The sequence below is a fragment of the Melozone crissalis genome, unplaced genomic scaffold (assembly GCF_028551555.1).
Source record: "Melozone crissalis strain CALT ecotype California unplaced genomic scaffold, PUWL_Pcris_2 ptg000019l_1, whole genome shotgun sequence".
In the NCBI taxonomy this organism is placed as follows: Eukaryota; Metazoa; Chordata; class Aves; order Passeriformes; family Passerellidae; genus Melozone; species Melozone crissalis.
In genome coordinates this window covers 8,481,615-8,507,581 of record NW_026535797.1, presented here as the reverse complement: position 1 = coordinate 8,507,581, position 25,967 = coordinate 8,481,615, and the positions used below count along the sequence as shown (strand labels likewise).

Genomic DNA, 25,967 nt, shown 5'->3' with positions numbered 1-25,967 from the left:
AAGCGCCAGACCGGTAAACAGCGCCCGGGTGCGGCGATGGCGGCGGGCGGGCTGGCGGGGCTCCTGCCCGCCCAGACACAGCTCGAGTACGCGCTGCTCGACGCCGACACCGCCCAGGAGAAGGAGAACCTGGTCTACCAGTACCTGAAGAAAATGGACAGCCGCGAGCGGGACCTGACGGTGCCCGAGCTCGGCGGAGGTGGGTGGCGCGGCCCGGGCGGGGCCGGGGGGGCTCTCCCCGTGTGGGCTTTGCCTGGAGCTGCCGCTGCCTGCGAGGCCGGGCAGGGCCGGCCCCGGGAGCCGCTGGTTAAGTGACACCTGAAATACAGGAATTGTCACTCCAGGAGCGAAGGGCAAGGCAAAAGAACCCCTTTAAACATCCTCTCCGTGGTACTGGCTAAAAAAACACGTTTTGTAAAGGCGCTCTTCTAAATCTGTTCCCATCTGTGCTGTGAATTTCTATCTGTCGCCTGTGGTCACAGTGAGAACCTTGTTAAATCTCCGTGCGTTCTGTGAGCTCTCTTGGTTTCCCGGAGCATCCCTGAGAATGTTCCCCTGCTCTCTCTCCATGACTTAGCGCTTGTCAATTTTCATACCCTGGGTAATACAAACTGTGCTGGAGATGTCATTCTTCGGTGGTTTGCCCCTCTCACACATTTCTGTCTCTCCTTGTGGCAAGGGGGAAATCCAGATGTAAGATCTTGCAGGTCCTGCTCAGGGTCTTTGTAACCTTTGTGAGGCTCCCTGCAGCTGTGGGAGCTCACATCACACGGCAAGGCAGCTCAGGAGGTGAGCTTCAGGATTAAAATCACACATACGGGAATGAATTACACATTTTAACCTGTGGAGCAAAAAGGAACGCTCTCTCCGTCTAAATTTGGGGCCCTGAATTGAATTTTAGCTTTTGCCATTAGTGTTGTTTCAGTGTTCTCTCAAGGCTTAGTGTCTCCTCTAAAAAGAACTCCAATAAGAAGCCCGTAGCTATGAAAGGTATTTTAATTTTAGTGAAAAGGGGAGAAATTATGTAAAATATATAAACTACCCTTTTCTTTTGAAAAGTGAACAGCAAAGCTCCCACACTGTGGGAGTAATGCATATACTTGAAATATTCTCATTATTCTCACCAAAGCTAATCGTGTGTGTATCCATTTATGTTGATAAATATATAGAGATAGAGAACAGTCCTCCTCTTAGTGAAACACAAAACAAGCCTCCTGCTGACTTGAGTAGGAATAGCTTCTGGAGCTGTAAGAGTTTATTTTCTGAAGCTGTCAAAAGTGAAAGTTCAAGAAGTAGTTTGCTTTGCATTTTATCATAACTGTCTTTTCCCTCTATAATTTTCAGAAAAGCTAAGAGATAATACTGGCAGACCACATTATAGATATTTATTCCTTATCTTGATACCTGTAATGGGATCAGAGGAGGGAAGAATGTTTTCATGTTTCATGTCAAGTGTTTAAAGTACCAGGAGTACTGTTGTGTGTATCTGAAAAAGTTGTCTTTCTTCCCATGTGACAGAATTAACTGACACCTTTGAAAATCAAGATCAAAGTTATAAGCACAAGAATATTCCAGTGATCTCTGAAATCAGTTCTTTACAGAACTGTTGGAAAAAATCATTAAGAGTTTAACACTTTTAAACTGTTAGTAGTTTTTTTGTGAGTTTTAAATAATTGATTGTTACCCAAATGGCATTGTTGGGGGTTGGATAATGTAGATCATGTTTTAAAATGTATGAAATTTTTTCTGAGGCTTACATGTTCTTTCAATTAAAAAGTGCTGATATAAAAATACAAACTAGACTTTCATATTACAATGAATCTTATTGATAATATTTTCATTTACTAAATATGAAAAATTGGGGAACATAAGGGTGAGTTGCATAAATAAAAGACCTTTTGTTTGCTTTTCTACCTTTTTTTTCTTTCTTTTTTGTTTTTAATTTTGTGTTTAGGTTAAAAGTACCAGGAACATTGTGTGGTGTTGGTGCCTTTCCCTCCCCTTCCCCTAACTGCCTGTCACTGTTCTCTGAATTCCAGATCTGCAATGGTTAAACACTGAAGGTCCTATTTCTCTCCACAAAGACCTTTGTGGAAAAGTTGTGGTGTTGGATTTCTTCACTTACTGCTGCATCAATTGCTTGCACCTGCTGCCTGACCTCCATGCCTTAGAGCACCAGTACTGTGATAAAGGTAAAAGTGCTTTGGCTGGCTCAGAGCAGAATTTCCTGGCACTGTTGCAGGCTGAGGAGCTGAGTCACTTTGTTGCTGGTTACTGAACTGCTGGCAGTGTTTCAGGGGTGTCTAAAAATGTCTTCTAATCTTTTAAGTAGCCTAAAAAAGGTGACTATGTGTACTTCCATCACATTTTTAAATGGGTTAAATGAAGTGTCTGTGTAGTTAGGCAAACAGGATATGAGCTTAAAGCCCAAATGTGATGCCTCTATAAATAAGGTGACTCTCAAAAAGCTACTCAAGAATGTGAAATACAGGCTCAAAGAAAGGTAACTTTCTTTCCTTCATGGAGGAACTAGCTCTGAGAAGAATATAGTGAAGGTGATAGAGTGGATATAGACAGGTGGTAGAATAGGATGTAGATCACTGGTTTTTTCCATTGGAACTGGAATAACAAAATATGTAAGCTTAATGTAGAATTTTTTTTTGGTTACTGGCGTCATGTTGTGTACCATTAATAGCCCTTTATTCTAGAGAGGGAATTATGGTCTTTAAAGTCACATCTGAAACGAGATCACTCTCTCACTCTGACTGAATAAAAATGAAGGGTAATTTCTGTTTGGAATGCAGTGTCTTGTCATGATGGCTTGTCAGAGATAAGCTGGAGTCTTACACAGAGTGTGTCAGCTGCTCACTTATCTGGGATATTTTAATTGGCTGAACAGGGAGATGAAGAACAGAGTTACTTTCAGTTCTGAAATATTGTATTAAATACAATATATATGTAATAAATAACATTATAATGTTTGATTCTCCATTGCTGTTTCTGATTTGTTCAAATGCCCTTGCATGGAGCGTGTTGAAACTTCAGCTGGGTGATCACCAGAGAGAAGTTTAAGCACAGGAGGCTGTAATGTTAGAGTGATCCTAAATCATTATAAATGTTATAGCACATGTGCCATGGCTCTATTGTCTGGAAGTTCAGGAGATCTGTTTCAAAGTGAAGACTGCTTTCCATAGGATTGAATGTCTCTCAGCATCTTTATCTGATATGCTCTCACTGCTATCTTCACTGGTGCTATTTCTGTGTTTCAAGTGGCATTCAGAAAGTTATTTTAAACCCCAGTGCATATTCAGTTCATGTTATCAGCAGTCCAGAAATTACTTCTATAAGAGGAAGTACTTTTTAATATTCAGAAATAGCTTGGCATAAATCCAGTGTTGTGCTCTGCTATAATCCTTGAAAGCAAGTGTTTTAAATGGAGTGTATATTGTTATTTCTGAGCATTGCATCCATCATTTCCACAGCAGTGTTCCTCATGAGAGGATGTTCTACCTTACTTGTGCTGTTCAGGTGTTGACTATAGAATTGTCTTTCTGGCTTAAATGATGTTTTTGAAGGACAGATACAAGCACTGGTGCTGATCCCTTCACAGTTAAAATATTTGACCTGCTTTTTAGATTTCAGCAGATTGCACAACTTCAGCTGTCTGATACTGCAACATTCTGTTCCAATAGAGTTGATAAGACTGTATCAGTTATAATGAATTTTTAATTTTTCATTGTGAAATTGTTATATTAAGCCTACCTTGTTTGTAATGAGTGTTGTTTGTCATTTTGTCATAGTTGTCAGTGCTGCCATTTTTATTTGAAACACTGAATACTGTATTGATTTTGGAGGCCTATTCATTATATCTTTAACTATTTATCCAGAAGCAGATATGTCCAGGTAATTCTGGAATTCCAAGATTTGGTGTTATTTTTGTGGCTTCTAGTTAACTGTGAAGAAGAATTTTCTAAAACATTCTGATTGTATACAGGAATTAGAAGACAAAGAGGTGTCCTAAGTATCAGTTGAACAGCTACAACTTACCCACAATTATTTTGAAAGTATTTTCTAGCTTAATATATAGATGTTCAGGAGCTGAGAACAATTCATGTCAGCCAGCTGGGGAAGTAATGGTCCTAAAATTTGGTAATTGTACCTAATAGTTACTTCTGAATTTCAGTATTTTCTATACATAACTATCTATATTCCTATAATGTGATTGCTTTCTGTTTGTTCAAATCCTCTCTCCTTCTGGGAAGCAATCAGTCAGATTATGAGATAACTGTGGTTCATTTTTCCTTTTTCCTTTTTTCTTAATTATTATATATATTTAAATACATTTCAGTGGCACAACTTCATTTTTCTTTGCAGATGGTCTTGTTATTGTTGGTGTCCATTCAGCAAAATTCCCAAATGAAAAAGTCCTGGATAACATTAAAAGTGCTGTTCTGAGGTACAATATTGTCCACCCTGTAGTAAATGATGCAGATGCAACACTGTGGCACGAGCTGGAAGTGTCCTGCTGGCCAACCCTGGTCATTCTTGGGCCTCGTGGGAATATGCTGTTCTCTCTTGTTGGAGAGGGGCACAGAGAGAAATTGTTCTTATTTACTTCTATAACACTGAAATTCTACAAGGAAAGAGGACAAATCAAAGACAACAGCATTGGGATAAAGCTGTACAGAGACTCCCTTCCACCTTCTCCTCTGCTGTTTCCTGGCAAAGTGACTGTAGATGATTCAGGAGGAAGGTTGGTCATAGCAGACACTGGGCACCACAGGATTTTGGTTACTCGGAAAAATGGACAAATTCTGCACACTATTGGAGGTAAGGACATACCTGTAAGTTTATTATAGCAATTTCAGTTTGGGAGTAGAGGCTGTTTGCTGTGTCTCCTGGCTGATTCTTTTCCTACAGGGCATGGCAGGTTGTAAGCATTGCCAGAATTTTGTTTTGTACTAAAATCACTTTTACTTGATTTGGGGGGATGTGGTGTAAGACCATCAGTGGGAGACTGTTAATGCAACTGTCAGAGATGCCTAATTGTTTTTCATTGCTTCATTGACTAAAGTTCATGTTTTCATGTGATGTCCAATATGAATTACAAAAATGCACTTTGTATTCCTGGGAAGGAGTTGTGGATATACATCCACATCAAGCAGCAGGGTAGGGAAAAGACCACAGACTGTAATGCCTCCCTTTCCAATAGAAGTGAATTTTGAATTGTGATGGTGGTGTGAGAAGAGGTTTTTCAGGTGTGTTTTTTGTTTGGTTATTGAGTTTTTTCAATGGAAGAACATTCCTGTTTAGGATGTCCTCTGGTTTCAAAAGCAGAGGAGGATTACTAAGAACAGTGGCATTCCAGTAAGTGCACAGGCACCTAAGAATGCAGTTGCCTTAGTACATATAAAAAGGCCTTCTCGTCAAATCTGAGATGATAATGTATACATAAGTTATGAAAACAGTGAAAATATTTTAAATTTAGTTACATTTGTTACAAATTTTATATAAGTTACATCTCAGCTCTCGAAAACTAACATCCATAGTTGCTTTTGTGAAATAACAATTTTTTTTTACAATGCAAATGAAGACAATTTGCATACACTTTGTATGCTTTACTCTTTCACAAATGAAATTGTTCTTTTTTTAAACCTATTAAAATGGTCAGTTAGATCTTAGTGCAGCAAGGATGTAACTGTTAGGACAACCAAAACAGACAGATTTAGGAAGCAGTTGAGTCCTCAGATTATTGAAAACAATGGTTTGTTTATGTCTCAGGATCAGGAACAGTGTGCTGATGTGTCCTATATTACTTGGTCTGGAATTGACTAATGCCTGCCCCAGGGCAGGATCCTACAAATCCCATAAAATACTCTTCTGTTTAAAGAAAGGACGAAAAATTCTCTTGCTATTTGAAGTAACACTGCATTGTCTAGACAGGCTATTTATCCAAGTTAACCTGATTTATCATTAAGGCATTAGTCTAAATACCCTTCTCCTGTAGGATGTGCAAACAGAACTTCTTACAACAAATATGAGAGAATTTCTGCTTGATATGTGAGAATAAGTCTCTGCCTGCAAGCTACACTTCAGTGTTCTGGGCAGTCATTAAACAGGAATTCAGGAGTGTCCTAAGCTCCAAACTGGTGCCTTCCTTCCTGTGGCATTGTGTGCTATTCCCTTCCCTGGGAATGTGCACCCTCACACTTAAAGGGGAGCTGCTGGAATCTGACAGGAATCTGACACAGCAGTGCTTCAGTCCTGTGTGTCTGATAAGGTCTGAATTGATTTCTGACAGGAGGTTGTAAAAGTTTGTGTGTTTCAGTGACTCAGTTAAATGATTCAGTGAGCAGAAAATAATGTAATGAAGTTGATAAAGCGGTAATAAATGTGGGCATGCACAAAGGTTGAAATTGTTATTTGCATCATAAATCCTGGTACACACGTAACTCATACCTAAATGTCCTCTGCTGACACATCCTGCTAATGCACTTTAACTGCTGCCTCCTCTGAAGTACAGTGCTTACCTTCAGGCTGTGTTCCTTTCTATTTCCTGGCTGTTGTATGCAGAAAAATGCCACTCCATCATTCTTAGTGTTCTTTTGTGTAATTAGTTCCATAGCATCTTTTCCCTAATTAGTTCTCTTAATGAGAAAATGTTGCTAATCAAATATTAGTTTCATTTGTGATTACACCAAAATCTAAACCAATGATATGGAGTTGAGCTTTGGAGTTTATTTCCCTGTTGGCTTGCTTTGATGTAGTCAAGAATAAAAATAAAAAAAACTGTTGTTTTTTATTTCTGTCTTCCATTGTTGCTGTTGCTTTTTAATGCAATTTAGAGCCCTGTTAGGACTCCTCTAGAACAATTTAGAACCCTATTAAGACTTCTTTTTAAAATATGAGCTTAAAAAAGCAGAGGACTTGTGCAGAATAAGTTCAGAGCTTAATAGCACCAGGCTATTTTGATTACATAGCACAGTGACTAAAATGAGACTACACCAAATAGTAATAATATAAAATAAGGGGCTGCTGTGAAAGCAGCTCCTGGAATATGTAATTCACCTAGAGGTTTAAGTGTGTGCACTTTATTTTTAAAGTGACTTTTTTCAAAAATTACTTTTGAGTTTGCTGTGTTTTATTTATAGGTCCAAACAGTGGAAGCAGAGATGGAGGATTTTCAGAGGCAGCTTTCAACTCACCACAAGGAATTGCTATAAAAAACAATGTTATTTATGTAGCTGATACAGAAAATCACCTAATTAGAAAGGTAAATTTTCCATAAGGAAATTCAAAGTTTAATCTCTTTTACTGTATTCTATTTACACAGGTGAAAATTTACACCACATGAATTACTCTCCAAATAACATCAGAAAGGAAATTTGGTCCACTATCTTATTAAGAATTGGTGTTGTGCAGGGTTTTTTTAAGGGCTACATATATTTTTGTGCTTCCTTTCAAATGCAGATGAGGTGGTTTATTCCTTAGAGCATAACAGGGTTTTGCTTTTAGTTTATTTTTTTTTCCTAGTCACTCTTACTTTCCTGTTTTGAGAAACTTCTATTCTTAGTACTGGAAGCAAAAACTGGTTTTGTTTCACTTCCAGTAGTATCAGATTCTTATCTACAGTTATTGTAGTGCTGTGGTGCAGTGAATATCCAAACTTCCCTTGGCTCTCAAATGCAGCTAAGTGCCCAGAACTGGCTGCAAGTGTTTTCTTTCTGATGAAACACTTGCAAAGTTTTAGCATGTAGGAATTGGATCTTACATTAGGTTAGGTTAAATTTAGGATAATCAGAAGGTAAGTTTGGTGATGCAATATAATACTGCCTTATTATTTAAAGTGTTGTGTGCATCTCAGAAGACCTTGGACTTGGGTCCTCACCAATATCCCATTTGTGATCAGAGGAGGTGCACCCTTAATGCATCTGAGATGCCTTTGTACAGATTATTTTATATGGAGATAGGAAGTACTGTTACAGTATGTGAGGTTTTATGTCACATTCCTATATAAATTTAAAATTTAAAAACCATATGCATTGTTTATCTAAGTATTTATCCAGAAATTTGTGATGATTTCTTCTACAGCTGTTGAGCAAATGCTGACAGAGCAGTGTTAATTTTTGTTGCACATGGAATAGAATTCCATGTACATGTTTTTCATCCTGCCTGCTGCTTCCCCACCTCCATACTCCTGTCCATCAGCAAGCATTGTGGTAAAATTAATTATTTCCCTGAAAAAACCCAAACAAATCCCTGATATTTGTTAGGATTTCTCTGGTTTTGACATCTATCTCAAGTTATCTGTAACTTTGGTCAAGTTAATTTCATACATTCATTTAATGTGTCAATGTGCTTCCCACAGATTGACCTGGAGTTGCAGGTGGTGACCACTGTAGCAGGCATTGGGGTACAAGGTGTTGATAAGGAAGGTGGAGCAAAAGGAGAAGAGCAGCCCATCAGCTCTCCATGGGATGTGACCTTTGGAAGTTCAAGTACTGTATCAGTTGAGCTTTAACATCTCAGATTTACACATGTGACTGTTTACTAAATGTTTTCCTGTTTTGGTATTAATTTGAGACAGAAGAAGTAAAGATTTACTGTAAAACTCAGTCTAAAACACAATAGTTTCTGTTGCAAATGGTAACTGCAATTCTGCTTTGGATCCTGAAGTGTTACTTGATGCAAGAAAAATTCTTTTGTGTCAAGTTATGTAGTTACTGGATCCAAACACAGGAGGAAATAATGATGCTTTTGTTAGGCCAGTGCCTTAAGCCAGGATCACTTCAGAAGCAGGTACATTTTACAGGAAGTGAGTATTGTCTAAAAGTTCCTTTCCTTGACTACACAGACATGTCCGACCACTTGTAAATATTTGAGTTTAGGAAGTAAAAATAATTTTATTGGGGACCTCTGTTTATTCCTGTTTAGGTAACATAAAATCATTAGGCTCAAGATCACTATAGAGTCAGTCAGACAGGAGAGGAATACCTTAGCACAAACCATGCAAGCATCAGGAGGTAAAATAAATCTTTGCATAATAGGATGCAAGAACCAACTTCTGAGGACTTAAGTAGCTTTCTTTCCCAATTCACTTAACACACCCCTGAGCCTGGCATCTCATAGCTGCCATGTTTTCAGTGTTACTGACTGGGAGTTGAAGCACAGTTTTCTCATGTTTGCATTTCAGTCTAATTTAGAAGTTGCAGATGCCAGTTTATGAACAATGACAGAACAATGCTTTGATGTGGCATAAAACCCTTAGATGGGTATTTCAGACATGAAAATTTGACTTCCAGTATTGGAATTTCTTTTGTCTGCAGAAGAATGGGGTGGGGAAGGAGCATGATTTATCTCTAATATCTTAATATTAGAGGTGCTTTGCAGGTTTAGTAACATTTTGCTGACGTGGAAGCATTTGTTAAAATCTTGTGTCAGATATGGGGGAGGAAAATACACTGAATTGTGAGGGAACCTAGAATCACAGAATGGTTTGGGTTAGAGGGGACTTTAAAGACCATTTTTCCTGCCCTTCTGTGATCAGCAGGGACATCTTCCATTAGACCAGGTTGCTCAAAGTCTCATCCAGCCTGGTCTTGAACAATTCCAGGGATGGGGCATCCACAGCTTTCCTGGGCAACCAGTGCCAATTCCTCACCAGCCTCCCAGTCAAGAATTTCTTCCTAATTTCTAATGTAAATCTGCCCTTTGTCAGGTTGAAGCCATTTCCCCTTGTCCTATCACTACATGCCCTTATCAAAAATCCCTCTGCAGTTCTTGTTTGGCCCCTTTATGTACTGGAAGGTGCTCTAAGGTCTCCTCAGAGTCTTCTCCAGGCTGAACAACTCAACTCTTTCAGCCTGTCTCCATAGCAGAGGTGCTGCTCCAGCTCTCAAATCATCCTTGTGGCCTCCTCTGGCCTTGGTCCAACAGGTTCATGAAGCTGCTTCAGAAATGCTCGTAGGGTAGAGTCTTCTGGTCTATACATTGTCAGTATAAACAGAGTACAACCTGCAGCCTTGGGCACTTGAGCAACTGGGATGTGTTTCCAGATTTAACACTTCCATTAACATGTCTTGTACAACAAAAAAGCACCTTTTTTCAAAGGTCTGGTCAGCAACCTTCCAGTCTGTGTTAAGCACATGGAATCCTACTTGGAAGGGCAAGGAGAAGCACCTGCAACAGAATCTCACTAGATATGGGCTGCTGCTAATGCAGGCATGAGTTTTACTGAATTTTGTACAATCTGATTTTCCTTTTGTGAACCAGGAGACTTGTGTGGCTGGATGGTGTCATTTTCAAGAGCTCTTGAACCAGAAAGCTGATCCCTGTGGGATGTTATTGCAGAGCTGTTTCACAGATCAGCAGTGGGGACTAATAACTGATCAGTGCTTCAGAAACTTGAGCTGGTTAACAGAACTATTCAAAGTATCCTATAATTTTACTTTTAATTTTTCATGATGCTGTCTTCTGCTTCTGTCAGTAGTCAAATATATGATGATTTTTTTTTAGTTTTGAGAGCTCTGCTTGTTAAATGTTAATTGATATGATAATTGTTATCAACATGAACATAGTATTTACTGAGTTAGTCACCTGTAGAGGGTTAGTCATCTGTACTGTTCAACACTGCTGAATTTTAATGAGCATTTGCATAGAAATCAGATCTGAATGCACTTTATTCAGACCTGTGCGGTTTTTTTCATATTCAATTAGAACCTACTAGTCAGCTTGCTATTTAGATTGCCACAAAATATAATAGAAGCTGTCAGTTAAGCAGAGATTAAATCAATTAATTTATTTTTTGAGAGGGTAACAAGCCTAATAGATAAAACAGGGGAAAATATACATTACTGTAATAGTATGTATATTTTACAATACTGTAAATCAATAAATTCTAAAATTCTTTAGAAAATTACAACTGGAGAGAGTTGTAAAAATGCAGAGTTATATTGAATGGAATGTTAACAGGAATCTGTCTCAGAGCATGAGGAACCAGGGCTGCAGTGCCTGTCTAGCAAGCTTTTTTACTGTCATAAGCTACGGTGACTTCTTTAAGTTTGTTACCAGACATCAAAGTAGTTTGCAGAAATGCAGCAGGGTTTGCCAAGGTTGCATTGTTGAGTTGCAAACTGCAAAGTTGAGTTGCAGCCTGCTTGGGCATTGTGGGATCTTCTGCTGCCTGCAGTACAGCACAGAGTGCATTTGTGCCTCTCACAGTGCTGTCCTACAAGCTTATACCCTGCTGTCAGAACATTAAAACTGCTCTGCCAGGGTCTGTTCAGGCACTTGGATGGATGAAATAATTTATGAGAGTTTCAAAAATTACTCTTGTTTGCACCCACACAGCAGTGTCCTTTTTTTTACATATGCTTATATCCTTCTGTGCAAGTTGTAGGGGTTAACATGCACTTCAACAAATGTAGGTTCGTTATTACAAATTTTAAAAGTTTGATTTTTGTGTTAACTGCTGTGGCATGTGGGAAATAACACCATACCTTCCCATTTTCCTTAGTTCTATGCATGTTAAACTACAGTTTCAGAAGATAGATTTATAGTTGTTTATTTAAATATGGATTGTATCGTTTTTAAACAAGGGATACTTCTGGGAGTTTCCTTTCAGTGTCCAAAGCTGTGCTATCCAGAACATGAAAAGGAGAAAAAGGAAGTTGAAATGTTTAAGCAAGTTATGTACTAAACTAGATAGTATTAAACAGCTTATGCTGACCTTCTTCAAAGCCTCCAAGGGGAAAGATGGCAATCTTTTAAGAGAAAGGTTTTTCCTCTATCACTGACAGTTCTTGAGTTTACTCCTATATACAGCTTAGAGTATGTATTGACCAACTGAAAAAAAAATTTTTTTCTTTAAAACCTTTATATGTAGGTGGCTGAGAAATGGAAAATACTGAGAGAAACTTTGAGGAGGTGGATAAGTTAATATTCAGAACTTATGCTATGTAGCATTCTTTTAAATATCCACATAGTATTTTCCTAAGTAGGCTTTTGTTGCCCTGTTCTGTACAGATGCTGAAATCTGAGACAGAGATGAAGTGAGTGTGAAACCCCATTTAAACCAAATTTGGCACAAATGTCTCCTTTTGAGGCAAGGGAGTTAATGGAGACAAAACAGATGGTAGGATTCACAGTGTATTCTTCCTTGTCATCTTTTTTATTTCTTTAGTTGTGGCCACTGAGCTTGTGTTTTACCCTCCTGTTAAAATTCTTGAATGAACTCCATGGATTAAATTCTGGCTTTGCTGAGGTTGGTGCTGAAATTTGCATTGATATAGATTGTGTGGGAAGTAGAAGAGGAGGGACAGCAGCTTAAAAATACATTACAAAATTACTGTGTGCTTTTTTAGCTTTCTCTGTTGTGCCCTTCTATTTTTATTTAGTGGGTGTTGAAAGCAAGTGATACTTTAATGCACAGTTGATTTGAGCATGAAATGTTCTTGATAGCTGCATTCTTGCTGGAAGGAGCAGGACAATGACCTGTGCTTGGTGACATAACCATGTGTTTCACATTCCAAAACCTGGTCTTAAACTGCATGATTGGAATCCATTTATAGAAACTCCCCAAGTACAGTATTGACCATGCTTTCAGTAAATTTATTGGAATTTTTTACATCATTTTAAGTATTATGTAGATAGGATTTAAATGAAAGTACAGTACCTTATCATACTGGTGCAATTTTTATAGCCCTTAAAAGGCAAAAGTATGTAAGACATTTTTCCTCCTTCTCTGTGTTTCTGCTAGAGGGTTGTTTGGTACCACTGCATTCCAGAGCAAACACTTTTTTTTCCCCTGTATTACTCATGGTGATTCTTTCATAATGTTAAAAAAAAATTAAAAATCACTTAAGCAGTAAGCAATTAGCATTTCCTGCTTGAGCTCAGATCTTACATGAGGTGTTTATGTCTGAACTGTCTGTATCTTGAGAGGATGTTTTCTTCTACATGTCACCGTTTTTCCTTCTAATCTGGTCTCATTCTGTCATTGAGGCTGTGGCTGTCACTGTCCTGTGGAAGGAATTTTCCTGGGTAATAGCTGAAAATAAAAGAGCTGCTTTTGCTATCATCAGGCTTTAATTTGGAATCATTTCCCTGGACAAAGCAAAGCTAGAATTCTTCCAAAGATATGTTGTGTATGTGATATGACTTCATGATGTAGCAATGTGGATTTACTTTGAATGCAAAAGGCCTGCTCATCTCCTCAGCAGTTTCCTGTGCAAAGTACAAGCTCAAAGATTTCCCATTTGGCTTTGCCATTATACAAGTTCAGTTCCACAGAAAATCCTGGTAAGAGACATCACTGACACAAAACTGCATTCTCTTTATTTTCTTGTTGAACTAGATCCTAAATTACTTGTAAATAGCCATTATTTTTTATTTTAGATTCCTGGAATTTCAAACTGGATCCTAAAGTACTTGTAAATAGCCATTATTTTTTTATTTTTGATTCTTGGAGTTTCAAAGAAAAAGTAACTTCATTAAAGAGAGAGGTGAAGTAAAGTGAAGGTTTTATTCCTGTGTAAGAACTGTTTTAGGTGAAAAAGTCTTTAGAGAAATAAGAAATTAGGAAGTTACAGGTCAGGATTGCACTGAAGCAGGACCTTACCCAGTCTTATTTTGACTTTATGAGTATTGCTGAATAGTAATAGTAACGAAATTAATTAGTATTTTGCATGTTCATTAGATAAACAACTTAAGAAATGAGGTACTTATGTCAATATTTTGGTACAAACATGCCTGTGACATACAGAGGCTGAAGTCTTGATGTAAGGATATAATGGGAGTAGTGACTGAATATTCAACAGTAATCTAACTCAATTTAGTTTGACAGACTATTTTTCCAAGTTGTACTTCTCCATGTCTTCACAAAATGCATAGTGACAGTGATTACTTTCTGCAGTAGAAAAGAAGCAGTTGGTTTAGCTGAGTTGCCATCCTGGCTGGTGTCAAACTTGGAATAGTTTTGAAGTCCATGACTGGAAACTGCCTTCTGTAAAAAGTGTTGTATTTGTACATGGAGTGATGGATCTCATTCTCTTTGTTCCACAATCTATAGTCTGACTCTGTTAATTAAATCTATGTTCACAATAAGGAAGCTTAAACTACAAATCAGATTTCTAAAGAATGCTTGGCGTATCAGTTCTTAATTTTGGATGCAGAACTGCTGAAAATACACTTCTTAGCAAGTCTTAGAGAGGCTTTGCCAGGCATGCTGGGGTCAAGAGACACATTTTTAGCTGTTACCATTTGAGGCTGGAAATGCTTTTGAGTATGGAATGCAGGTGTTGAAAGTACAGGGAGACTGTGGTGCTGAAGTACCCTCAAGTGTGTGTGTTTGCTGTGCTTCATTAGGAATGAGTAAAACACATTAGTGTAAACCAGTAAAACCAGACTTAGCTCCTTCTGTAGTTACAATGATGTATCCCAACACTAAAATTATTCTTTCATGTTTGCAAATACTATCTCTTCTGCTTGGGAGTTTTTGAAATATTTACTGCTGTTACAGTTAGAAGACCTGAGTTAGAAAACTTGGGAAAGAAATAAAAAACCACTTCATTACAGTCATAATTTCTAGCTCCCTATTATCTCCACTGTATGAAACCCCCTTGGTATCTAAATCCAAGGATTTCCCTTAATGAGAGGGAAGGTATGTTAACTAAGGAGGAAAATTCCAGGAGCATTTTGTTTCATGAGGGTTGTGCCATTTGTGTGATGCAACACTATGTGAAAGAGTGCCAGGTAGCAAAAAAAAAAAAAAAAAAAAGGAAGAAAATTGATTTTTAGTGATCCTAAAAGGGTTATGTGCACTTGAAAAGTCCAGGCTTCACTGATAAAGCATTCCTTTGGAGCTTTGCTGTTTGTGTCTCACTGACAAACACTGATTCTCTATTCTTCTGTCACATTTGCATTTAATTTGCTGAACTTCCACTGACTGAAGAGCAGGTGAGATGTGCATTCACTGTGCATGTGCCTGTCTGTGAACTGCAGGGTGTGTTGTGTAGCCCCTTTTGCTCCTTGAATTTGCAGAGGATGATTATACCAACAGACTTCTTCCTTGGTTCTTTTTATTTCTTCAAAGATAAAATTAGTAGACAGGAATAATATTTTCAGACTTGGGTCTATTTAGAAAATGTCAGTGGTGCCAGCCACAAAATGTAACTTTGATTCCCAGGCTTTTATTTCCCAGACTGGAAGAAAGCATGCAGTCCCAGAGAGAGAGGCTGAAAGTGTGGGTAGTCCTGGGAATGGAATCCCTTCAAACAGACACTGCTCATGCCTGGTGCCAAACAAAGTAATTTCTGTGCATCAGATTGACTCACCAGTAATGGTCAGCAGTGTTCTGTGTTTGAAGATGTGCCTGTGTACAGACAGCACTGTGAGTTCTTAGCACAGGCACAGCAGAAGCAGATTGAGGAGCTGCAGCACTGAACAGTGACTGAGGCTTCATCTCCTGGGGAATGTTTGTGCACTCAGAGCTGTGGGTCACTGTTAGTGAATGTTTGTAGCACAAGGATCTCCCATTTGCAAGCCATACCTCCCTTGGATGCAGGCACAGCTCAGATAAGAAAGCACATCCCCTAATAAGGAGAAACTACTCTGCATTTTTAAAACAGCTCAAGATGAGTTGGAATGTGGTGCTTAATTGAATAAATGTAAGAGAATTGCTTTTTTCTCTCGTGTTGTTTTATAATAAATTCTTTAGAAATAAATAGTTTCCATTCATGGAATTATTATAATTATGGCATTACCATAATTTTAGCATTCTGGCTCTCCCTGGCCCCCTTCTCCTCTGAGAACTGTACAAGGATAACAGTGATGATGTCCTCAAACTGTTCTGTCATGAAAGAAAAAGTGTTTCTGCCTTTTGTGTCAGAACATAAAGTATTAAACCATGAGAGGACTATTGTGTGATAAAGTACCTTAGCTGTGTAGCATTAGTTTTATTTTTCTAGGTTTGTGTAATTTTTTTTAAATCAAAGCTCTAACATATTTTTCACAATTTCACAAAGAGTCTGTGCTGTTTCCATGCTTGCATCCATTCTCTTTGTTCTAACAGCCATTCAGTAGAAAATATTTCTGTTAAAATTTATGACAGTTATGGAGCTCTTACTTATTTTTACTGCCTTATTCTCTAGTTGAAGAAGAGATCTTCTCTCTATCAATCTTACATATCCAGTAAAATTTGAATTTAATATCGATACATTTTTCTCAGATTTCATTTGTCTTGCTGGGTGAAGAATTAGAGTAAGGAGCCTTTTCAATTTTTCAACATCTAGCTGTCACAGGAGAGTTTTCAGTCTGGTGTTAGAGAACTGGATAGATGAATGGAACAGATTTTTCAGCAGCACTCAGTTCAAGTCTTACCCCTTCAATTAATTGGTGGATAAAGTGAATATTAAATAATTAACAGAACTTTCTGAGATAACTCAGAATGAATTGCATAACATAGCAAGATAAAAAAGCTCACTTTCTGAATAGACCAATGATTTAACAGTTTTTATTCTGTGATACTTAGAATAGTAACATCTGAATGTGCAAGATATGCATAATGGAAATAGAAAATCCTGAATCTGAGCAGTTCCTATATAGGAAGGAGTGAAATGATTTCATAATCTCTTTTCTCATTATAAATCTCTTAGAAATGAGCTCTAATCAAAAAGTGATGGGGACAGGGAGGTGTTGTTTTTGTTTTTTATACTGGAATGATTTTGGCATTGTTGCAACTTTGGTAGCATTTCTGGTAATTTATAAAATGTGTCTTTTGCAACTCAATTTGCAAACCTTTTTGGATCCAGAAAAAGCTTTTAGGCACTTTGCAAGTTTGCATTTCATTTTTAAAGCTCTAGTTTATGTAAAAGCATAGAGCCACAGGGAGGTGCAGAGAAGAGTCACCAGAGTTACTTTGATAGCAGTCTTGGGAACTTGTATATTTATGCAAGAAACAGAAAATGCTGAAGAAAAACTCTGCTAAAATCATACCAACACTGTTCTGAAGAGAGCTCACAGTTTAAAGAAATGAATTCTGAAGAAAGAAGGATGCCATTTTTCCCCTCTTGTGGTTTGTAGTGTAGAAAAGATTTAGAATTAGAAGAAGAATGGCAGAATCTCAGTTAGAGGTAATTTCATTTTTTGGTCTAACTTGTCAGATTTAAAATGCTTGCAGGCATTTTGCATAACATTGCTTTTATTTTGAAACTCCAAGCTGTTTTGGCTGAGTGGGGGATTATCCATGAGATTGTTTTCAGGAACAGCTCTGAGATGCACAGTGCTTTACAAGTTCATGTGAATACAAAGCAATTGGAAGGTATTTTTCTGTTGAGTGGCTGGTGGTTATTCCAATACCTAATATGTTTATTTAGAAAAAATGTGTTGATGTTGTCTATAACTACATGAGACAGTATTAAAAAGATAATACTGTCTTCATTTTAATGCAGTTTTTGAATGTCAACTTTCTGTTCCTTAAGATTTTCAGGACAGACTATGATAAGTAAATTTCTTTTGGTTTTGGGTTGTTGGGAGCTTTTTCATTGTCTTCCACAACCTGCCTTCATGCATTTCTTACTGCTGTACTGTGATTACATTTAAAGCTATAGAATACAAATATAATCTTCAGTTTCCACTTGTATAATTTTCTTTGTGAAGTCTTATCTGGGCAAGATTTGTGTAGTTATTTATGGGTTTGGATTGCTGAATAGTAGTTTTATACTTCAAGTTGAAAAAAAATAGATGCTTGACACATGCTTGAACACTTCTTGATCAGAAGGTCACTGTTCCACAGGTCTGCATCTTGCATTTGTGACACCACATTTACGTGTGCTGAGGGAGAGCAACTTGGAGATTGGGTGGTTACTTCCGGGGAAATTAGGAAATGCCCAGGTCACATTTACTGTTTGAATAAACTGCAGTTGGTGCTCTCCAGGGCAAGCATCATTTACCCTTAGCTTAAAACATGATGTCCTTTGTGTATAATTGTACATGATACACATGATGTCATTTGTGTATTATGTACAATGGTACTGCCACAGTTATTTCTTTCAAAACTTGTTAACAACTCCCTGTGATTTTTTGGGAGTATCTTATTTTGTCACTAGTGTAGTAAAAAAAAAAAAAGTTAAGATTGTATCCCCCAAAACCATGCTTAGCAAAGATAGGTACTTGTTTGGCTGGTATGAATCAAAAATAGCATGTGAAACAGAATAGTAGAATGTTGCAAAAAATAAATCTCACTTGAAACATTGCCTTTATCAGGTAGGGATATTAAAACCACAATGTTTAAACCCCTGGGAATAAAATAGCAAGAAGAAAAGAAGAAAAATAGCAAGTTTTGGTAGATGAAAAACATCCTCTCTCTGTCTCTCGCTCTGTTTTTTTGGTTGTGTTTTATTTTTTTCCCCTATGGGGAAGATGAGTAGGGGGTCAGGGGGACAGAGGGGTTGGTTTGATGATTTCTTTGTGTTATAAAACATTTCCAAAGTGATTTTTTTCAATCTGGTGTTCTCTGTCCCTTTCTAAAAGTTTCAGGGACTCAGGAAGATGATGTGTTATGGATAGCAATGGCAGGCATTCACCAGATATGGGCACTGATGTTGGAAGGGGGAAAACTACCAAAGGGAAGGTAAGCAACTGTACTAAGAGAAATGTGAAAATGCTGCTTGCCTTGATAAACAGCTTTCAAATCTCAAAGAGAGAGATAATCAAATTAAACTGAAATTAATTTAGTTTAAAGGCTTATGTGCTTAAAAGTCGGCCTCCTTTTCCCACAACTGTTAAATGAAATGAAAGATGCTACTTCAGCTATACAGCTATGACTTGATAAGGTCCATTCATGTAATTTTATGTTATTTTTCCTTGCATTTGCTGAGTTACCTAGTAATGAATGATGTGCTGAGGTGATAAAAAAGCCCAAAGGCATTGAGTAATTCCTCACTGCTGCATTACAGCTGGTTTATAACTCACAAGTGCCTGTTCTGTAGCTTCTGTTTACGCATCTTGTCTGAGCTGTTTCACACTCCTGACTGAATTTGGGTGCTCTTTGCCTGTAGTGACTTGAAGAAAGGAGTCTGCCTTCGCTTTGCTGGCAGTGGGAATGAGGAGAACAGGAACAATGCCTACCCCCACAAGGCAGGCTTTGCCCAGCCCTCGGGGCTGTGCCTGGCCCCAGAGGAGCCCTGGAGCTGCCTGTTCGTGGCCGACAGCGAGAGCAGCACCGTCAGAACCGTCTCGCTCCAGGACGGGGCGGTGAAGCACCTTGTAGGAGGAGAGAGAGACCCATTGGTAATCACCTCAAACTCCCCCACACTGCCCTACTAATATTCCTCAAGCCTGACCTGGAGGAACCACTTTTGGGGTGAGAGGGTAAATCAGTTTCCGTGGCCATTGATTTAACTTCACTGCTTGGAATGCAAATGTGTGGCAGTTGTGATGCTCAGGTTGTAGTGCAGATTGTTGCTCCTTAGATAAGAAATTATTTCTCTTATCCTTAAAACAGCTAATTTGATTCAGCATTGTGTGGTCATGAAATCAACTGGATTCATATTTATAACTTAGATGTGAGAGTTTCCATTTCTGTGGTTAGCACCCACACTTCCAGGTTTCAGTATCTTTGTTTTGAAATTGTCTTCATTTTTTTTTTAATTCAATAAATTTCCGTTTAATTACAATCATTTAAATTCATGTCCACACTGAATAATCAAATCTATTAATTAAATAAAATAATTTTTCAGAATTTGTTTGCTTTTGGTGATGTGGATGGAGCAGGCATAAATGCAAAGCTGCAGCATCCCTTGGGAGTAACATGGGACAAGAAAAGACAGCTGCTTTATGTGGCAGATTCCTATAATCACAAGGTAAGTGTGTAGTAACTTGTTATATACAGACTTGGAAATTTTTATTACTGCAAAGAATTATTTTAGTAACATAGACAGATTTTTGCTTGGTCCAGTTAAGCTGAGGTATTACAGCGACCTGGGTGGGTCGCTTGGGGTGAGAGAAAGACGAGAATTTTGTTTCTTGATTAGAAGGCTGGATTTATTGATATATGATATATAATACATTATAACTATAATAAATAGAAATAAAGAGAGAAGTTGCAGATGCTGCTAAGCTAAGCTAAGAATAGAAAGAATCTAAAAACAAGAGAATTCTCTGTCCCTGTGTTCTAGAGAGCTTGCTCTGTGATTTGCTCTCAACTATAAACATGGAACATGAACTAATCACAGGTGCATTTTATTGCATTCCACAGCAGCTGATAACAATTGTTTACATTCTCTTCTGGGGCTTCTGCTTCCCAGAAAATGCAGAAATCTGAAAGAAAAGATTTCTGTGAAAAATGTCTGCGACACTGAGGAAATGAATTACACAAGTTCCTTTGTGGGTTCTCTTTCTTTCCTTCCTTCCTTCCCTTCTGGGTCCTTCTCTTTACCATTGTTTTGCTGTCACATTCTTCTGTGCTGATATGATGGTCTCTTGAGGAAGGTGAATTTAAAGTTACAGTTCAGACTAAAGACTTTCTGTGTGCCTTCCCAAAGATGCTGAACTACAATAAAAGAGCTTAGAAGGGCTTATTCAGGAATACTGCAGGTTTGCTAAAACTGAGAGGACAAGAGGACTGGTTTTTCCCTTAGAAAAACCACCTAAGTTTTGAGAAGTATTGTGGGTTACATTGAGAAGTATTATGGAGCTCTGGGATAAGAGCCATTGTTTTGCATGATTGTTCTTATGTGATGTTATGTAAGCATCCCTGTCTAGAAGGTTTTTAACTGTACACTGACTACATGCATTAAAAGAGAAGTAACCTGTTTGATTTGAAGAGTAAGGTGTATAACACTGAATGCTTATTGAAATTTTAAGGTAAATTATAGTTTTTTCAGATCTCGTATAAAACATTATAAACTTTTTTGCTATTTAAAAAAACTCCATCTATTTGTAGAAGAAAAATAATCTAGAAGTTAGCCGGCTAATTTTGTTATGCTCTCACTGTTTTACAAATGTTTCTAGAAGGGCAGCAAACATTACAAAAACAAGTGATCCAGAATACTTTTATAGCTGAAGGTTAGGAACATGCAAAATCATGGAAGGGAACCCTGAATGAAGACCAAAGGAAGAAGTGGAGTCCATGAGGGAGTAGGGAGAGGGAAAGATGGGACGTGTCACTTGGAAAAGAGTGATAACACAGCATCTAGGATGCTCACCTGGTAGCTGAGGCACTCCAAAAGCAGTGCTGGCTACTGGAAATGTGGGACATGCGATAATCCAGAACATCTGAATCCTGCTGGGTTTTCTCAGAGAAGCTCTTTGTGTCTTTGTTGGTCTTAGATTAAGGTTGTGGATCCCAAGATGAAGAACTGTGCTACCCTGGCAGGCACAGGAGAAGCAGGCAATGTTGTTGGCTCCAGCTTTACCCAGTCAGCTTTCAATGAACCTGGAGGTTTGTGTGTGGAACAAAACGGCCGCCTCCTGTATGTTGCAGACACAAATAATCATCAGATCAAAGTGCTGGATTTGGAAACAAAAATTCTTTCCATGGCAAGTAATACTTACTAAACAGACTGATAGTGGTGTTTCTTGTTATAAATTACTATTTCAGACTTCAGCAAGTGTGATAAAAATGAGACAACTAACTTTGGGTAGAGTAGCTGTATCTACAGGATGTTTTGTGATGCTCAGGGAAATGGGCAATGCCTTTTAGCACAGTTGTTGAAAACCTCAGTCTGCAGAAAGACAACTTTTGCATGAAAACAGAAAGTGGCAACCCTCTAGAAAAGGTTAATACAGAAACATCAGTCATTAAAATGTACCACCCAGTTTTTCAGCATGGAGGGCATTTCATGAGCATTTTGTAAAAAAGGAAGTGAAATCAATTACCAAGCCGTGAAATTACACTATAAGAAACAATTTTGGGAAGTCAGTGACTTAAAGCAAGACGTATAAAGGGCTTTCAAGTTGTCAAATCAAAAGCACTGTCAAAATGGAATACAGCTTTATTTGATTGTAAACAAACAAATCTGTGCTCATGTCCACCTTACAGTGCCACTGTATCTTAATGATTTTTTGAAATTAATATATACATATATTTATGACATAATGATCCTAATGTTTCCTTATATGTTTCTTAATAATACAGTCTCCAATGTGTGTTTAAATTGTCATATCATGTAACATGTTGGTGGCTTTTCTGAGAAGTTCTCTTCTATTTTACTGTGCAATGTGCATTAGTTAAAATCCTGGATTTTATTACTGGAGGGTGCAGTTTATTACCAGAATTAGGAGGAAATACACTTACAGTTTACCTAAAGCAAAAAGGTAATCCAGCTGTAAAAAAATTAAATTAAGGGATACTATAAAGTAGTTGTGGTTTTTATGGCTTTAATAGTAAATGTTGCTTTTATTTGGATTAATAAGGGTTTTTTTCATCTAAAGACAACATTTTGTTCTTTTTTCTATTTTGTCATAGTATTGCACACTCAAAGTTTTAGGTCAATAGCCATGGTGTTACTTTGAAACTGTGATTGTGTTGTGAAAGCCCATTTGTTTTCAGTATAATAAAAATAAAAACAAGTATTTTGTTTGATTTCTACTGATAGTTGCCTATCCTGAAGCCAGAAGCATGTGATGTTCCAGATAACCTGCCTGTGCAAAAGGATAAAATAAACCTGCCAAGACTGCCTAAATCTGCACCAAATATTGAACTTCCTTCCCTGACTGTAGCTCCTGGCCAGACAATTCAGTTTTTATTAAAGTTGACTCTTCCTCTGGATTCCAAACTGAATGAGGAAGCTCCCAGTGCCTGGTTTATCACAGCAGAAGGTAAAGTCCTGGTTAGGGTGGGGTGTGGGATGGGTTAGGATGGGAAGTGTCAGCACATCCTGCAGTGCAGGGGAGCTCAGTCTGATGAGTCAAGACATCCCTCCCCATCCTGTGTTCCTGTTTGACCTTGTGATGCAATCATTGATATTTAGAGTTGATGCATTTAGCAGCTGGAGTGCAAAGATTGAAAAAGCCAAACACCTGGTAGAATGCTTTTTGCTTGGATTAATACATGCTGCATTGTTTTGTGGCTCAATGCAATGAGTTAGGTGTATGTAGTGTACAGTGGTTTTTAGTTCACATACACTCAGATATTTAAACAAAGTAAAGCTCAAGTTTCATTCTAACAATCTGCCTGAGCATTGCTAAATTGCACCAACCCAGCTATAAGACCAACACTGCTGTTTGGAAATGCCATCATTTTACCTGCAGTTTAATGCATTTATGGCAGATATCTTACCTGGTTTATTAGATCTCTGATGCAATTGTATGGTAGCCATTAATTTGAGAAGTTTTGCTTGTGCATATCAGAATAAATTTTAATATCCTTTAAAGAGTGTATAGGAGAAACTTCAATTCCATTATATTTAAATAAGATATACTGTGTATATATATATATATATATATATATACATACCTATAGTGCTGATGCAAAGCCATGGAGCACTCCATCTGTAAATGACTGATTTGTAAATTACTTTTTATTTTTTTTCTGTTCACAACTGGAATAATCAGGAAGGAAATTTCTTCTAATGTTTCATGTGGAAAGTCCTTGTTGTCCTATAGATAGAATTAGTGTTTTCTGTAGCTTTCAGACATGGTGCTAAATACCCTAATGATAAAATCTGTTCTTCCTTTGCAGATAACACCTGGTTGCTGCAAGGACAGTGTCTGACAGGAGAAATAAAGGATGTTTCCTGTCAAACTGTCATTCCCTTCCAGTTGCCTGGGAGCTGTGTGTCAGCTGAAGCCACCCTGGCCATCAAAGTGTGCCTCTACTACTGCAGCAAAGGTAGCAGTGCCTGTATGATGGCAGGAGTGTCCTTCAGGCAGCCCCTGCAGCTCTCTGGCACTGACCAGGGCAGCTCAGCCCAAGTGGAACTGATTCACACCTTTGTAACCAACTAACACAAAGCCAGCTGATTTCACACTTTATTTTGCTATCCATCATTTCTGTGGGAGAAAGTACAGATAGATAACTTGGCTCTGTTTTTTCCTGGAGCTTATGACAAAGCTAAGAAATAATTTGCTTGGTAAAATGAAGTAGTTTTTCCTACAGCTTAACAGGAAAATTTATCATCACAACCTCATTTCTTTACATTACAGTAGCAGCAATAACTTTGTAATACTATAGACTCTGTTGCCAATTGTGAGCACACTGGATGTCTGCCAGTCTTAAGAAATGAGCAACAATTTTTAGAGTCCATATGAAAGAGCTGGTGTTACTTTGTGATGTTACTGTAAGATCTTTGCACTGTAAATAGTGTTAGAATAGATCATTTTGGACTAACACTTCAAAATTCCTTTTATGCCCTAATTGCATTTAATAGAATGTCAAAAGGAAGATTCTTTTTCCAGTCTATCACAGAAGTATCTTGCTTATTCTTCTGTAATGACACTTGTGACATGTGTATTTTGAAAATACACCTTAAACTAGGTGCAGCTCTAGTTTTATGCAAACTGAGCTTTTTGCTTTAACTCAACGTCACCGCCTTACACGAGGAACAAAGGTTCATGGGGAATTTTCTGAGCAAGGAAACCTTCAGGCTCCTGCAGAAGAATTTCATGCTGATTTTTAACAAAGAATGTGCCTCTCTGCAATGTGCATATGTATATAAAATAACCTCCACAAAGCCATGCTGGAGCTTTTCTGATGCATACCAATTTACATTTTATAGAAAGGGGTAGGTAATGGTTGAATATCTACACTGCAAAAATTAAATGTCATCCATTTCAAGCAGAGTGATTCACTCCCATTTTTATGATTTCTCTGCAAAGACTATTGTGAAGACTTCTGTGTTGCAGAGATGTAATATTAGGAAGAATATTGCACTCTTGAAGTCTGAGTCAGAGTCTTTTGAAGTCACTGTTAGTCCTGGGATTTGTTATGGTGGCCACTGAACCAGAATTGCATACTTGATAATGGATTATTTACATTCATGTTTAGAGCTTCTGATCTTTTGCTAGAACACTGGTAACCTAATCTTTGAGTAAGATGCTTTAAAACTCTATTGCAAAACTCTGCCCTTGGTGGTTAAATGTTTTCCAAATAAAATTCCCTCAATTTGCCATAATAAGAAGGGGCAGGGTGATAGTGGTGGTGTAAGTTTATTACTTGAACTGGAAGAGTTTCCATCATGCTTAAGGGGTAATTGGGTTAGGCCCTGTGCTCTGTTCATAATAATCAGTTCTGAGGAGATGATTTTGTTTTAAGTTGAAAGGTAGTACTGTCACACATATTATAAAGTGCAGTAGTGAAAGAATTTTTTTTATGTAGTCTTTTCTAAAACAATTACTCCTGACACCTGTCAGTAAATCCCCACTATCAGTTGTTGTTGCTTTTTCTTACTTAAAGGCTGACTGAAATGTTGGTCATGAACCCATAGGCTTTTGTTTTAAGGGAGTGGTGTGGTTCTTCCTTCCATTGAAATGCCAGTCTGTCTGAGAGTTCTTTGTGGCACCAGAAATGGTTGTTATCTCACCTGTCAGCAAAGCAAGGGCTGAAATGTTATTATTCTTGTGTTTGGTTTTTAAGCAACTTTCCTAATTCACTGTTTCAGCTCCTTTGGGTAAGCCTCTCCATTCTCACATGCCATTTTGAAGAGTGAAAAAGCTTTGCTACTTTGTTCACAGATGGGAAGTGCTGTTGGAAGGATGAAGATAAAGAAACTGATTTGGGCATTTGTTATTTTTTACACTTTAGAAAAGCTTAGTCTTTCACAATTCCTTGTTTGTCTGTTTACCTTTGGATAGCAGCCAGGAAACCTTCAGTCAGCTTCTAGATAGCCTGCAGATTTTCTGTTGCTCTCTGAAAAAAACAAGCATTAGGTTCAGAAGTTCAGAATAATGAACCAAACTGTCACAGTCACCCTGAACATGGAATTCATCAGATGGATCTTTGTCTTCCACTTTGTCCCATCATAGAATGG

At 37.9% G+C, this 25,967-nt stretch overlaps 1 protein-coding gene across 1 annotated transcript; it reads left to right on the top strand.

The window, feature by feature from the left end:
• Positions 1–36: 36 nt before the first annotated feature.
• NHLRC2 (NHL repeat containing 2) lies at positions 37–25,967 on the top strand. The gene is made up of 11 exons (XM_054277140.1): positions 37–199; positions 2,040–2,192; positions 4,375–4,830; positions 7,152–7,273; positions 8,369–8,498; positions 18,529–18,628; positions 19,056–19,287; positions 19,737–19,859; positions 21,328–21,537; positions 22,596–22,818; positions 23,681–25,967. Exons 1-11 carry the CDS (start codon positions 37–39, stop codon positions 23,944–23,946), a joined length of 2,178 nt encoding a protein of 725 aa, XP_054133115.1. The 3' UTR covers positions 23,947–25,967.